Source organism: Neovison vison, chromosome 1, assembly GCF_020171115.1.
Source record: "Neovison vison isolate M4711 chromosome 1, ASM_NN_V1, whole genome shotgun sequence".
NCBI classification, from domain to species: domain Eukaryota; kingdom Metazoa; phylum Chordata; class Mammalia; order Carnivora; family Mustelidae; genus Neogale; species Neogale vison.
In genome coordinates this window covers 249,102,123-249,119,057 of record NC_058091.1, presented here as the reverse complement: position 1 = coordinate 249,119,057, position 16,935 = coordinate 249,102,123, and the positions used below count along the sequence as shown (strand labels likewise).

Below are 16,935 nucleotides of genomic sequence, written 5' to 3'. Positions count from 1 at the left end.
AACAAAATGATAAGCCCTATAAAATGACCAGGGAATATTTAGTAAAACAATTTCCCATAGGTTAAAAAATTATAATAATATTCTCTTTAAAAATAAAAGCTCAGGGGCGCCTGGGTGGCTCAGTCATTAAGCGTCTGCCTTGGGCTCAGGTCTTAATCCTAGGGTCCTAGGATGGAGCCCAAAGCCCCTCTTTAGGCTCCTTGCTCAGTGAGAGCCTGCTTCTCCCTCTCCCTCTGCTGCTCCCCCTGCTTGTGTTCCCTCTCTGTCTGTCAATTAAGTAAATAAAGTGTTTAAAAATAAATAAATAAAATAAAAGCTCAGTGGGACACCTGGGTGGATCAGTCCCTTAAGCCTCTGCCTCCAGCTCAGGTCATACTCTCAGGGTCCTGGGATCGAGTCCCACATCAGGCTCCCTGCTCAGAGAGCGCCTGCTTCTCCCTCTGCCTGTTGCTCCCTCTGCTTGTGCTCTCTCTCTCTCCTTCCCTGACAAATAAAGTAAATAAAATCTTTTAAAAAGAAATAAGAGCTCAAAAGATATGAAAGTACAAGAGAAATATAAATTAACAAAAGGAGTTAGAAAGTAGACACACTCAGTTCCAAGGAGAAAAATAAAAGGGTCTAAGAATGAAAGTATTGCAGAGATGAACACCACATTACAGGCTCTAAACATTGTTAGGGAGCTAGATGGGTGGGATTAAGGAGTCACACAAACACAATAAAAAGAATAAGCAAATAAGAATATAAAATAAATGAGGAAGATTGATTTAGAAAACATATACAATCATCTGACATCCACTAACTGGTGTTTCTGCAAGAAAAAAAAAAGATCAAAAAGAAAAAAAATTATTTGAAACCTAATAGAGGAAAACTTCCTTCAAGACTTCAATCTTTAGCAAAAGAGCACACTATGTTCTAGGGGGAAACAAAAGTACAGAATGACCATCAGAAAAATATATACTTGTAAAATTACTGAACATAAAGAACCATAAGGAGAAAACAAATGTTGTACAAAGTGTAGGGTGAAGATGGGAATCATCTCAGGCATCTCTTAAAACAAGAACTAAACACTCAAAGCCAGGAAAAATAAAAAAGTAAGGAAGGTATTCACCCAAGAATTTTACTTCTGACTGAGTTGTTCTTTGAGTAAAAAGGCAACAAAGAGATGTTCTCAAAATTTTAAGAATTCAGAGAATACAATGCCCCTATATGTATAAAAAATCATACATCTTTATAAAATTCATTCAGTGGAAATATCCAGTCAACCTGAAAAGAAAGCAGATTTTAGAAATGAAGAAATCGCCTTCAGTTAAAAGGTTTGATTGAATCCATTTAAATACAGAAGATTGAAGAGCTCCAAATTATGTTTATAGATGGGATGGCAGTATCAATCCTGAGAATATAAAAATACAGCACTAACTATGATGGGAATTGGGCGGGATGAGAGGAGGAAATACAGGTACTAATTTTCTCATCTTCCCATATTTATGTAAATACATAAAAGGATTTAATAAAAAGATACCTTCAAATGTCTGTAAACTTATTTATTATCTTAAAAGTAGGCAATTTTTATGGACCAGGAAATTTAACCAGCAGTGCACTTAGGCAATAATCTCCATGAGACCATCGTCACTTCCCACAGCACTTGCCAGTTTTGAAGTCCTGACAACCCACTTGGGGTTCGATGATTTGCTGAGGACTCAAAATTTACCAAAAGCTGTTACACTTGTCATTATTATTATTCCATCTAAAGGATATGGATTAAAATCAGATGGAGGGAGAAGCAATAGGGCAGAATCAAAAGGGCACCAAATGCAAGGCTTTTAGGGGTCCTTTCATGTGCAGTCAGGATGGCATTACTCTCCTGGAACTGACGTGTGACCATGTACACGGAGTATTGCCCGCTAGGGACGCACACCAGCCTTGGTGTCTGCAGTCTTCTTTGCAGCTCCATCATTTAACTCTATTTGGTTGCTTGTGAGGCTGACCTCTTTCCCGAATCCCTCAGAAGGTCAAGCTGGGAGACCCAAAGTCCCCACACCACATCATGTTATCCATGTGGTTCAGAGACACTCAATCTGAACCATACTGTCAGTATGTGGATGCCAAAAGCCCTTAGGCTAACACATAGAGTCCTGTTGACCATAACACTGCAAGGCATAGAGAGAATCTCCCAGAAGCTGAGAGTGAAAGCCAGACCCCTGGTTAAACTGGGGTTAAGGTTAAATTCTTTTTTTTTTTTTTTAAAGATTTTTATTTATTTGACAGAGAGAGGTCACAAGTAGGCAGAGAGGCAGGCAGAGAGAGAGGAGGAAGCAGGCTCCCTGCTGAGCAGAGAGCCCAGTGCGGGACTCGATCCCAGGACCCTGAGATCATGACCTGAGCCGAAGGCAGCGGCTCAACCCACTGAGCCACCCAGGCGCCCCAAGGTTAAATTCTTGATGCCACAGGGACTGATTTCTCCCTTTCTAAAGAAACACATAATTTAACTTCGGTTCCATTTTCTTTGGTTGAATTCAAGGGAATTAAATTATGATGGTGTGGTATCATTTTTATAGATTATTTTATTACTCAGTTTCCTACCTTTCTCCCTATCAATTTAAACACACTTGTAATGATGCTTGTCAAATGCATTCCTTTATATAGTCTTAATAGTTTTTTTTTTTAAGATTTCATTTATTTATTTGACAGAGTGAGACACAGTGAGAGAGGGAACACAAACGGGGGGAGTGGGAGAGGGAGAAACAGGCCTCTTCCCACAGAGCAGGGAGCCCGACTTAGGGCTCGATCCCAAGATCCCGGGATCATGACCTGAGCTGAAGGCAGATACCCAATGACTGAGCTACCCAGGCACCCCATTAATTTTATTCATCTTTCCCCACTTATTTGCTCTATATTTATTCACTTTGTTCCTCCTCCTCTTTGTCTTTCTCTCTTCTATGTGTTCTTCCTTATTATTTTTTCTGTATTTTTAAATGACTGTTTTCTAGTTCACCTTAATAAGATAGCTTGTTTAATTGATTGGCAAAACCTCTGTTTTCTTATATATAAAAGGAAGGGGTGGGGTTGAACCAATCTGCAATTTTTCCTCCCAGAATCACCTCTTAGTGTATAGGTGGACATGACAGGAGCGGGATAGCTGGAAATATTTGGGGACAAGGAGAGATGTCCAACTAGCTTGTTTCCCAACTTGATGAGCATGTTCTAACAAATTTGCTATCTCACAGCACAGAAGTACTGAGTATTAGTTTAGGGATATAAAGGTGAAAGGCTTGGGGAAAAGTTCAAAGTCAAATAAGCATCTGATCCCTTTTTAAGGGATTATAATTTAAAAACAGACAACGAAATTCTTGTCTTTGTGTAGTTGAAACTTTGGTTTTATTAAAACTTTCAGGGGGTCTTTAAAAATTTTATTTATTTATTTATTTATTTGAGAAAGAGAGAGCATGAACAGAGGGACAGAGGGAGAGGAGAGAAAGAATCCCAAGCATGTGGGGCTGGATCTCAAGACCCTGAGATATCATGACCTGAGCTGAAACCAAAATTCAGATGCTTAACCAGTTTAGCCACCCAGGTGCCCCCGAAGGGATATTTTTGAATGATTGCCAAAAAAAAGAAAGCAGGAAGTGTTTCTTTTAGCTAGAGTTAGTAGAGTATGTGACTGAGCACCGGGATGTTTGATACTGCTCCTTCAAGAATAAAATTAATGTTTTGCTAAGCTAATGTGCAACATAAAATGAAATGTAAGTAAATGCCATCATATAAGTGCTCTTTACTAATGCCTTCAGTTTTGATTTTCAAATATGTATTTAATTTTTATCAGGAAAGTTTACTTTTTTTCATAAATCTGCATTCTAATTCTTTATTTCAGTTGCCTGAACATAAACTCTGCCACCAGTAGATGTCACTGCACAAATAAATATTTCGTTATTGTTTTTGTTTTTTGAATTTTATTTTTGCAGCTTCTTTTCAGTTATGACTTGCTAAAGTATGATTTTCAGAAAGATGAACCCATTAGAAATGAACAGGGCTGGTGTATTCGTGTGAAGAAAGGTAAGATTCTTGCATTTGACCATGTCTTTTCAGGCAAAAGTTTCTGAATTTCTATTTAATTACTACTGAATTTAGAGACAAAAGAATAGCTGTTACGGATATATGATGAGATTTATTTGGAATTTCAGTGCAGGTAGAATAGTTTCATTATTAGGTATTAGGGATCCCAATTGGGGCAGTTACTAAAATCTAAAATGGATTATTACTGGGATCCTTTTTTCCTGATCCACCCTTCTAGTTATAACAGTAGTGCTAATGTCCTCTATCACCAAGATAAAATGTATAAAAGAATGCCTTAGTTATCACTCTAGGTATAGTGAAAGTCAGGCAGACTTACATTTATATCTGGGCTCTCATCCTTAGAAAATATACAACTTTGGGCAGGCCACTCGAGCTGACACTCATTTTCTTCATGTGTAGAGTTGACAATATTTATTTTGTGAGGTTCTTGTTGACCATTAAATGAGGTGATGTATGCAGAGTCCCACAGAGAGCCTGGCATGTGGTTTGCTACCTACCTGCTGCTTTTCTCCATCTCACTCCCCTCCTCCACCAAGGTATAGTTTCTGATAGTTTTTGGTTAGACAATTAACTTGCTGCTGCATATGATCAGTCTAGAGATTTCAATGTAGATATGTGCACTTGGAACTGTTTAGAGATTCAGGCTGGATAAATCAGGCCAAAATTACTTTTTACTTTTTTCAGAATATGCTTAGGCTACATTTCAAAGATGAATTCATTTAAATCTTAACTTCAAATGTGGAGATAAAGGTTGCAAACCTGGCTTGTTTGTGTGTTTTGGAAGCTGGAAGCTTGGAAAGAATATAAGCCTTGTCTATTAAAAAACAAATTGCCCTGTCCTCTAAATTTCAAGCCTAAGAGCATTTATCAAATATCTTCCCCTAATTCAGGTCTGTAAGCTGTGTCCAAGAGAAAAGCCAATTCTAAAAAGATTGTAAAGAACTTTGTTGATTCACACCTTTCTAGTGTATTTTATTTTGTTTTGCTTATTTAAGATTTTATTTTTTTTAAGGAATCTATGCGCCCAACATGGTGCTCAAACTCACAACCCCAAGATCAAGAGTTTCATGCTCTACTGACTAAGCCAGCCATGCACTCCTGGTGTGTTTTATTTATTGGATTTAGGACAGTATCAACATTGGAACTTGAGTCTCAGAACTGCTTGTACAAACTCAGGGTTTCTTAAAAAAGCAGATTGTCCCTGGGCACCTGCGTGGCTCAGTCGGTTAAGTGGCCGACTGGATTTTGGCTTAGGTCATGATCTCAGGATCCTGGGATTGAGCCCTGTTTGGGCTCTGCACTTAGTGGGAGTCTGCTTAAGGACTCGCTCTCAGCCTCATCGTCTACTCCTCCCCTGACTTGTGCTTGCACTCTTTCTCTCTCTCTCTCTAAAATAAGTAAATAAATCTGTAAATCTTAAAAAAAAAAAAAAAGGATTGTCCCCAAACATTTGCTTTAGTGTTCTGTGATTCTCATTATAAATTACTCAATATTTTTTCCATTAATGGTACTGTATCTTGCATACATTTGCCTGGAATAGATAGATGAAGAATACTATGATCTTTTTAAGCATTTGCAATAATTAATTTGTCAGGGAAGAAACTGTCAACCTGTGTCTTAAGAAAAACAAAGAATATAAATTTTGAGGGGAACATGAGAGGCTTGGAAATGTCTGCAATAGAGGGAATGTAACTGAAGGAATATGTGTTGGAGGACAGGCTTTGGAGTCAGATGAACTTGGTTTATAAAAACCCATCTCAGGGGCACCCTGGTGCCTCAGTCAGTTAAGCATCTGAGTCTTGATCTCAGCATGGAGCCTGAGGCTTTAAAACAACAAAAACAAAGCCCGTCTCCCACATTTGGTAACTGTATGACATTGGGCAAATTACTATTTCTTTCTTGGTTTCTTTACTGTAAAATGAAGATGATATGAGGGCTTGTGTTACAGGTTTGTGATGAGAATCACATAAATACGGTGCTCAGAATAGTGACTGGTCCCCAGAAAGCACTCAGGAAGTGTAACAATGCTGATGACAATGATGATGAAGGGGTCCATGATGACAGTGACAATGAGGGGCTTCTGCAGTAGCCAGCCAGACTTGGCTTGACCAATGGCATATGTGCCTGTGGAAGCCAGGATGTCCAGCAGGAGTGGGAGCAATGAACACTGAATAATGTTAAAATGACATAATTGGTTTATAGTGTTCTGGAATTAACCCCATCTGAGTAGTCATGTGGACTTCGCCTCTGTTTACAGGGGGAAAAATCATGTCAACAATGGCCTTGGGATGTTCTGGGACAGTGATTGCTGCTCCCCTTTGTCTTCCACACTTCTCGTAGAAGTAGATTTTTATCTTGCAGCTTGCTGGGCAAAATCCTGATTAATTTGAGTAAATCTGATTGAAAATTTGTTTCAGTTAATGTGTCTACATATAAAGAATACTAATAACTTTCATGCCTCATCTCTTGCCCATTGAGGATTTCCACATAACATCCTATAAGAATAAAATATTTTCTTAAGCTTCTATTACCTTCTAGATCTGAGATAGTATTGAACAGAAACCTTGTTGCGAAATCAAGGACTTGAATTTGAGTTCTACGTCCATTCCTTTCAACATTGTTGGACTTCAGTAACTTACTTGACCCTTCTGAGCCATGGCTCCTTCCTTGTGAAATAAGGATTTTAATTATCATTTTTAAAGGATTTCTGTGAAGAATAAATAGGATGACAGTTGCAAGGGACTCATGGGGCTTGCTGCATAGTAAAAGCCTGATAAATATTCCTACTATCATAATCTTACTAAAATTATTATTATGGTTATTTATATAGTTTCATTATTATCAGTGTTAAAATCTATGGAACTTCAGTCTATGGATTGGTCTATCCACCCAGGATAGGATGTAAAACAAATTTAATGTGCCTTTGCCTGCATTTGCTTTCCTTTTTGCTAGTTTTTCCAAAGTGGTTTGTATTGGTGGCAGTCTGTGAAAGGGTGTGTTGGATGCAGAATGCAGGCACCCAGGGTAAATATCAAATATAATAAAAATCAAGTTCAGGGAAAGGATATCAACACTGGTTGTGTTGGTCAGATATAATCTAAGTACATGCATGATATGTGTAATAATAATTTTAATCAAGTCACCAAAAAGTGCCTTTCTCTCCCAGGAGAACCTGGGCTGCTCATTTGTCAAGTGAAAAAGAAGAACCCCTTCTTTGGTTATGCTGGGAGTAAGAAACACACAGAGAAGAAACTGCTTTGTGATGTTTTTAAGAAGGGAGATGTTTACTTTAACACAGGAGACTTAATGGTGCAAGATCAGGACAATTTCTTTTATTTCTGGGACCGTACTGGAGACACTTTCAGGTGCGAAATAGCATGGGTCATACTGCTTCTTCTGGAATTGTGAACCATGTCCAAGCAAGGCTCCGTGGAAAGATTGTAGACCACATGGTCTGTACCTTTGGGGCAGACAGAGTGCTTTCAGCTCTGTAATGTCTCCCCATTTAAAAATTCAGTGACCATCTGTTTCTAGATTAAAACCTAATTTAAGTGTTGATGTCAGTTTTTATCATTACTTAAATGAATCATTTTGGTCCAAATCAGTGAGCTCCTTTTTTTAAGAATATAAAATAAGTAGACAGATGTGATGTTTAAATGGCAGAGTTGAAACAGAAACCAGTTTGGTCAAGTCTGGTCTAATATTTGACTGAATGATAAAAACAATGAAACAGCAAAATTTTCCTTTCTTACATTTTCCTTCTTAATTCCTTAAGATTATTTTAGGCTTATTCAATGATTTTGCTTTACTACTCAATGACTATGGAATAATGAGGGACATACAAGAGGCATTCAAAAAAATGTTTGAATGGATAAATGAATCATAATTTCTTACCTTCTCCTACAACTTACGGGCTTACTTTGTATAAAATCATTCTAATTGAATATACTCAATCCATAATTCATTTGCATTAAAGGATCCAAAGGGGTTAACCCCTAGAAATTAAAGGTCACTACCCTGAGAGACAACTGAAACTTTCCTTTCATTTTTTCTGACTCTATCATTAGAGATAGGCAATGTTATGTCTTAATTGTAATTACAATTCAAAATATAGAGGAATTATCATTCCTTTGTTTTTATGATATACTGTAGAAAAACATCTTATAGTAATCGATTTATGCCAATGAAACACAGATACAGTAATTTTAATTAAAACAATGATTCTGCTTTTGTTGACTTCTCAGTGAAGTGCTTCCTTGGAAATGCCTTTCGTTTCAAAAACTGCCATTGTGTTTGGTTACTTGGAACTTTCCCAGAACCAAACACAAGGCACTGAAGCTAAAACTGAATACCTACTTCTTCAGACAGAGGTACATTCACTGGAACTTGATTTTCATTTAGGTGGAAAGGAGAAAATGTTGCCACCACAGAGGTTGCTGACGTTATTGGAATGTTGGATTTTATACAGGAGGCAAACGTCTATGGGGTAACGGTGCCAGGTACGAGTATATTTCAGGTTCATTTTTTGATATATTAAATATCTTAGTCTTGTCTTGGCAAGTAATGCCCTAGACCAAGCTAACAAATGCCATGGTCACATCCAGTACCAACTTAATTTTAATGGATGTGTGTATTTTTAAGTAAAGCTTGAAAATTCTGGTCCATGACTCACTGCTTGAAAATAATTCCAGCTTTTCAATAGTCTGTTATTGTTCCTTTTATGACTAGAGTTTATGCATGCCACTAAATAGGAACACATGCTAGTTTAAATGTTTAGTAACACTGACTTGTGGTTACATTGAATCTTTTTTTTTTTGAAGATTTTATTTATTTGAGAGAGAGAGAGAGAGAGCGTGCGTGAGTACGGGGAGGGCAGAAGGAGAGGGAGAGCTAGAAACAGACTTGCTGCTGAGCAGGGAGCCCAGGATCATGACCTGAGGTAAAGGCGGCTGCTGAACCAACTGAGCCACTGAGGAGCCCTAGTTAACCTTTTTATTTTTACTTTTTTAAAGATTTTATTTTTATTTATTTGACAGAGATCACAAGTAGGCAGAGAGACAGGCTGAGGGGGAAGGAGGGAGGGGCGGGGAAGCAGGCTCCCCGCTGAGCAGAGAGCCCGATGTGGCGAGATCCCAGGACCCCGGGGATCATGACCTGAGCCGAAGGCAGATGCTTAACCCACTGAGCCACCCAGGTGCCCTTAAGTTGAACCTTTATAAAAAATAATTTAAAAACTTGTTTGGCTTCATTTATCTTTGTAAATGTGCCTATGAAGATTGTCTCATGATGGTGAAAATGACAAAGAAAAGTTACCAAAATGAAACGATAGGATAGCTGTTCTCCTTTGCTGTTTTGTTTTGTTTTGAAAAGTGTAAATAATGTCCAACTAATGTTTATAGGTGCCCAGGACAATGGGATGGGAGTGTTTAAATGAGGAGCAGAGGAAGGGGATGTCTAATAGACCTTCGGTGTTGTCTATACTATTTCCCTGGAAAAACACATAGGTGGCATGATAAGCACTAAGTGATCTGTGAAATTCAAGACCAGTCTGGTTTTTAAATTTAAAGACAATGTTGCCTTTTAATTTTTGTATTGACTCTTAACATGGATATTTGTCTGGAATAAATTCACCATTAAATAAGTGTTTCCTCCCAATATTTTATATTAATGGTGGTAGAATGCAAACTGGGGGTTATTTATGGTATTTTCTATTCTATCTATTTCATTTGTGTAGTGTTGACAATCAAGAATAGACTGTATCCTTTCCTGTTCATGACTTATTTCTGGGACATCGATCATATGCTCGGGGAGGGATCCACCATTTATACTATTGTTGCATTGTTACTGCTGTGATAGGATTAATGTCTCCATTTGCAATAATTAGTATGTGATTAAGAGAATCATTTTAAAAATCACCTAGTGCTTGTAAAATTAATGCTATTTCAAACTTTTTTCTCAGATTATGAAGGAAAAGCAGGAATGGCTTCTGTTACTTTAAAACCAAATAAGTCTCTGGACTTGGAGAAGGTTTATGAACAAGTTGTAACATTCTTACCAGCTTATGCCTGCCCACGATTTTTAAGAATTCAGGTAACTCTACTGTTTGAATTTTGAGAATTCAGGTAATATTACTTAACTAAAGATTCAACTTAACTACAAGACCAGGATTCCAGGAGATGGTTTATTTACAAGATAATATTTTCTTTTAGATAATATGTGCATTTGATTTATATTAGAAAACCTCAAGAATAATGAAAAGCATTGGGATGCTAATTTATGCCATATTTGAAGCCTAATTATAGGAGGGAACTTGATGAAATGCTAGGGTGTCTTTGTCTTTGTCCTAATTATAGACTTGCTTTCTTCCTCTTCACTCAAGACCTCAGCAATGGTGCAAGCCCAAACTCCATTGTACACAAGCCTTGTGAAGACCCTTGGTGCTCTGCGCCTAGAACTGTGTTCCACCAGACTGACATCAAGGTGTCTGAGGATGTGTGCAGAACTGAAAGGCAATTGGCTTTAGGCAATTCTGCTTTTAATTTTTACCCTCATTCTGTCCAGCCTTCCTCTGGGACTCTAAACTTTTAAGGAATTCTCAGTTTATTTGTTTTGAGAGGTGGGCACTCTCTTGTTAGGTTGCTAGAATAAAATACAGTAAAAAGAAGAGTTTGCTCAGCCACTGGATGAATTTGCTCACTCATTTATTCAGCCATTTGTGTATTTAATACTGTGTCCCCAAAGCTAGTACTTACCTCTTAACATCCAATCACAAAACTTTTCTGGATACATTCATCGTATCACTCTTAGATCCCTAGCGGAACAATCGATAGCATCATATTCATCTTCCAAGCATTCGCTGAGCATCTTCATGGCCCTGTCATGGCTTGGTCAAAGGGATGCATCATCTGAACTGTCATAAATATATATTTCATTTACATAATTTTAAAAATATTCATTTACATAATTTTTAAGAGCTTTCATACACATTGTCTCAGATTATTTTCATAATTATCAGTCCTCTGAAATGCCAAAGGTAAGCAGAAGTATGAAGCAGAATTGATACATTTTCTACTGAAATTTTTATTGAGATTGTTGTAGTCATGCTATTGGAAGAAATAACACAGAGAAAGATCCTTAGTGTAGCGATTACTCAATTTCCTCCAGCGGTGTTATTTTTCAAAACTGTTATAACCTGGACATTGATGTTGATACAATCTACCCATCTTATTAAATTTTGTGCTTTACCTATGTGTGTGTGTGTGTGTGTGTGTATTAAGATCTATACACTCTTATCACCTGTATTGCTTCTTCACCAATGACTTCAGCCAAGATATGAACAATTCTGACACCATAGGATGTCTCATGTTTCCCTTTTATAATCACATTGAGTTCTCTCTTGAATTTCCCCATACTACCTTACAAATAATATATTTTAATGGGGTAGACAGTTGGTAGTTTAAATAGTATCTTAAACACGTTGCCCCTAGGGCAACTTAAAATTCACTTTCATTAAGAAGAAGAAATATTTTGGCATAGAACTATTCTAGAAATCTAAGTCAGTCTTACACAAACTTAGAAAATGCTTTAGCATCATTTAATACCTAAAGAAATAGAAATGTGACTGTTAAATTTATTATAGTATTTGCTATAGTTAGTACAATGCATTGTACTTAGTTGGCAGTAACAATATTTATTTAACAAATGAATTATAATAAATTATCTGATATAAGCAGAACAAAACTTTTTTTTTTAAAGATTTTTTTTTATGTATTTATTTGACAGAGAGAAATCACAAGCAGATGGAGAGGCAGGCAGAGAGAGAGAGGGAAGCAGGCTCCCCGCTGAGCAGAGAGCCCGATGCGGGACTCGATCCCAGGACCCCGAGATCATGACCTGAGCCGAAAGCAGTGGCTTAACCCACTGAGCCACTCAGGCGCCCCCAGAACAAAACTTTAAATCACTTCTGACAAAGTAAATAAAAGAACTATCTTATCAAAATCAAAATCTTACCAAAATCCATTTAGCAAAAATTTAAAAAATGATTATTTTTGCTACTAAATTTACAAAAAAAATTTTTTAAAGATTTATTTATTCTGGGGGTGGGCAGAGAAAGGGCAAATGGAGAGAGAGAATCCTCAGGAAGACTCCCCCTGGGCCCAGAGCCCTATGTGAGGCTCCCTCAAAGGACACTGAGATCATGACCTGAGCCAAAATCAAGAGTCAGACACTTGGAGCACTGGGAGTTATAAGTAAACAAAGAATCTTGGAACACTACATCAAAAACTAATGATGTACTATATGGCGACTAATATAACATTAAAAAAAAAAAAGAAAGAGACTTAACTGCCTGAGCCACCCAGGTACCCTAAATTTACAAAAAAAAAAAAAAAGATTTAATGTGATATTACTTAGTATGGGTGGGATGAAATTAAATTAAATTGATTCTTTCATTCTGCTTGTGGAAACACAAACTGTTATAACCTCACTAGAAAACAAGTTGGTAAATATATAATTAGGCTCTTAGAATTTACATATATTTTGACTTAGTAATTTCATTTCCAGAAATGTATCCTTAAAAAGTAATCAAAGCTGAACAAATGTTATATATAAAGATGCTCTACAAAATGTTATTTATAGGAGTTAAAATTTTTGATATTCTTTATTAGCTAGAATAAGAATAATGTTAATTAAAATAGTATAATTAGATGAGATCTTATTAAACCATTACCTAATGGTTTTTATTACCTAAAGAAAAATTAACCTTACCTGTAGAAATACACCCAGCATATTATAGAGCTGGGGTTTTTTGTTTGTTTATTTAGATTTTATTTATTTACATTTTATAGAGAGAGGTGGGGAGAGAGCACAAAAGTGGAATAGGAAGAAGGGCAGAGGGAGAGAAGCATCCCAAGCAGACTCTGTGCTGATTGTGGAGCTGATGGGGCCAGATGCCAGGACCCTGAGCCAAAATCAAAGAGTTTGAAGCTCAACCAACTGAGCTACCCAGGTGCCGCTAGAGCTCTATGTGTGTGTGTGTGTGTGTGTGTGTGTGTGTGTGTAAGGCAGAATATCAATTTTATACATACAGGGAGTCTTTAATTTTCTAAAAATGAGAAAAAGAGTATGTGTTTCCATACAGTCAGATCTAATTCTGTGATGACAGTGTTGGGAAGAGGGTGGGATAGAAAGGATGAGATCAGGGAAGGAGGTGCAGAGAGAACGGGAGTCTTGCATTAGTCCAGAAGGATGAATAAAAATGGCCAGGTGACTCATAGAACCTTATAAGGACCTCGCTGTGTCATCTGACTCAAAGCAGGTTACTTCTCCATGCCTGAAGCTGTCACAGAGAGATACTTTATCTCTTAAATCCCTTAAAGCAGAGAGCTTCTTAAACTTTCTAGATTCATGGCATCTCTAGAGTCTCAGTATTTCGTGGCATTTGGGATTCACCAAATACCTAAATTTTCTTTTCTTCAGTATTTAGGTCAAAAGAAATTCATTAAGTTTTTAGATCTAACAAATTAATTCCTCTTTGAAAAAATAGTGTATATAAATTGAAAGGGAAAAAATACTCTTATTTTTAGGCAACCACAACTACCAGAGAGAGGTAAATCGGGCATTGTACAACTCCTCAAACCTTGGAATTAGATTGGACTGCACAGGGAGAGCCTAATTCCTTGTCGCACATTGATTTGGAGTTGTACTTGCCTTTTATCACAGCAACCACTGAAAACCCTGTTTCACAAAGATACGGCATCGTTGAAAAGAATGTGTCACAAACTAATATTGGAAGTATGAACTACCTTGAGCTAGTAGTTAGCAAGCAGTGACCAACAAGTTTACCTGGAAAACTTAAAATGCACCTTAGAGACACTGGAATTTCACAGAAGTACCACAGAGCACCTCAGTGCACAGTTTGAGAACCCAAGATTTAGATCATCTTTTACTCCTGGTTTTTATAGTATTTGGCCTTATGGAATGGAATGTTCTCTTTCAGAGGTTTTATCTTCTTGGTGTCTAATAACATTTCCTGTACATGATGTTGTGTTGACAGTGAATTAAAGAGATAAGCCTGTGTATTTTAGATGCTTCTATAGTTGGTTATAATTAGTTTTTTACAATCTTCATAATTCTTCTATATTAAATAAAGTTCAGAGGTAAATCGAGCTAAAAATTCCACTCTTCTAGAGGGCATTTTAAAAAATCTCTGATGTTAAATTATTAGTAGTAAATAGAGAGATGGTCACAGAATATAAAAGTGTTATAATTAAATATTACAGTCTATCTTATAATTGAATATTCTGTTTATAGATTTTAGATAATATTAAATGATTCCATTAATCCTGACACTTGCTTTGTAGGAGAAGATGGAAACAACAGGGACATTCAAACTTCAGAAGTTTCAATTGATGGAAGAAGGATTTAGTCCATTGAAAATTTCTGACCCACTTTATTTCATGGATAACTTGAAAAAATCTTATGTTCCACTGACCAAAGAACTTTATAATCAAATAGTGTTAGGGAAGGTCAAACTTTAAGAATTTTTACACATGGGATTTTCATATGTTTTCTTAGGAGAAGTGAGAGGAAAGTGTCTGATTCTTTAACATGATACAGGAGGAGGAAATGGATATTAACTAACATATGCTGTGTTTTCTTAATTTGCAACAACTTTTTTCTAAGTAGGAACTTTCATTTGTTTTAGACCGTAACAAACTTCAGTTGATTATTTGTTATCTATCTGGGGGTTCACTACATAACCAAATATTTGCTTCAGTCATAAAGATTCTAAATAATCAGTAGTTAACAATTTAGAAACTTACTACAAATGTACTTTTTACTATTGAAAGTTTCTAGTTTTTAGTAAATGGTTAAATTTTGCTCAAATGTTTTATTCTTATGCACCCTGTCCTATAACTCAATAAAATCATCTTCATTAATTGTGTTTTGAGGTTCTTTTCTGATGTTTTAACTGTAAACTTCCAGTCCAAGAAAGCTGACTGACCTCATGCATACATTCCTGTCTGCCTTATTGAACTCACATTCTGATGATAGAAGAAATACAGAAGTGTTTTACAGCAAACCAAGAAAACCAGTAAGCCCAAAACATTTGGGAATTTTTGGAAGATACATAAACAACACCAAATTAATGGTAAAACCCAACAGAGCTGTAGAAACCACTGGTGATACAGAAAAAGAATGGACTACAATAGAATGTAGGTATTGACACTAAGATCAGAGGCAGAAGAGACTTTGTGAGCTGGTTTGTGGTTATTAACAGAAATGCATTGCAAGGACAATATAAGACACACAGTTGGACTTCTTCTGGTCTGGAAGCAACAACCTCCAAGGTTTGCTTCAAGCTGGAACCACAAAAATGACTCTCTTGGTAAAGTGAGCTCGCTTCCACAGGAGGAGGTTGTGGAGCTAAGCTTAAATGGAGCGGAGCCCAACAGGAAGCTCCTTTGCCAATAAACCTAGCTCCCTGTACAAGGAGAAGGAAAGTTAGCTTTGCCTCCTGTTAAAAAGCTTATTTGGGGGAAAGCCTGGGTGTCTCAGTGGTTAAGCATCTGCCTTTGGCTCAGGTCATGATGCCAGGGTCCTGGGATGGAGTTTTGCATCTGGTTCCCTCCACAGTGGGGAGTCTGCTCTCCCTCTCCCCCTGTTCATTCTCTGTCTCTCTCTCTCTCTCTCTCTTATCTCACTTGCTCATTCTCTCTCTCAAATAAGTAAACAAAACCTTAAAAAAAAAAAAGCTTATTTTGGTTGGAAGAGAAGTTGCAGATACAGTGGTTCCTTTTTGTACTTACTAGGAAAATAAGAGTTACGAAATTAAAATATTTTTTAAATGTATAGGTTAAGCATAGTAGCATAGAAATAAAATGTAAAGCTTTAAGATTGAAAAAATGACAAGATGTAATCAACTTTGCAGAAATAAAAAATTTTAAAAGAGAAAAAAGTTCTTAAGTCAGAATGAATTAAATAAGTCTAAGTGTATCCATTCTCCTGTTAAATATATGAGAATGGATGAACGGTCTTCATTAAAAACTATTAAGTGAATGAATACATTGGCACTTGATTTTTATATTGGTGATTTGGATTCTTTACCTTTCCCATTAACAGTCTGTTCTGTCTTTACATACATAGTTTTGATGTATGGGTGCTCTTTATTGCAATAAATCTGAATGAACATTTTACTACTAACTCATAACTTTTTAAAATTGTTAGAGATGAGAAAATGATGGTGAATTTAGCATACGTATCTTACTCCCTTACCTGTAACTTTCTTGTCAAATTCATTATAGTAAAAGACAAAATATCATGAAAACAATAATCCACTAAAAGATGGGGGAATGGAGGGAACAAGAGAGACTGTCTTCAGTGGATAAAACATTGTCAGAAGTTACTGGAAAATAGGAAACACATGAGATCAGGTTTTCAAAGGAACCATAGATGGATGGGGGAAAAAAGCCTCACACTTATACCATTGAAAAATGCTTCAAAGGCAAAAGAAACCAACCACATTAAAAACACATATAAAGACCAAGATGGGTCCTCTGTGTAATTAATTAGGGTAATTAATTATAGGAAATTGAGGTAATGAGTTTCTCTGCCTTTGCCTTGATATAGAAAATTTCCATCAGTGCACAAAATAACTCGTGACATAAAAGAAATAGAAAATAAGATCTCATGACATTCAAAACTTCTTTAAGACAAAAGACACTAAGGATTAAAGTTTTTAAAGAGCTAGAAACTAAGAGAAAATGTCTAGAAACATGGGAAGGTAGTTGCCCACATTTATTATATATTAAGAACATTTACACAAAAAAGGGGGGGAGGCAAAAGGAAGAGAAGATGAATTCT

General features: G+C 36.6%; 1 protein-coding gene across 1 annotated transcript in view; it reads left to right on the top strand.

The window, feature by feature from the left end:
• Positions 1 to 14,872, top strand: part of SLC27A6 (solute carrier family 27 member 6) — a 67,221-nt gene extending 52,349 nt beyond the window's left edge. Inside the window, exons 6-10 of the mRNA XM_044228343.1 lie at positions 3,960 to 4,050; positions 7,238 to 7,436; positions 8,473 to 8,570; positions 10,031 to 10,161; positions 14,433 to 14,872. Coding sequence (XP_044084278.1) covers positions 3,960 to 4,050; positions 7,238 to 7,436; positions 8,473 to 8,570; positions 10,031 to 10,161; positions 14,433 to 14,609 — 696 coding nt within the window. The 3' untranslated portion in view covers positions 14,610 to 14,872. The remainder of the gene's footprint in view (positions 1 to 3,959; positions 4,051 to 7,237; positions 7,437 to 8,472; positions 8,571 to 10,030; positions 10,162 to 14,432) is intronic.
• Positions 14,873 to 16,935: the final 2,063 nt, after the last annotated feature.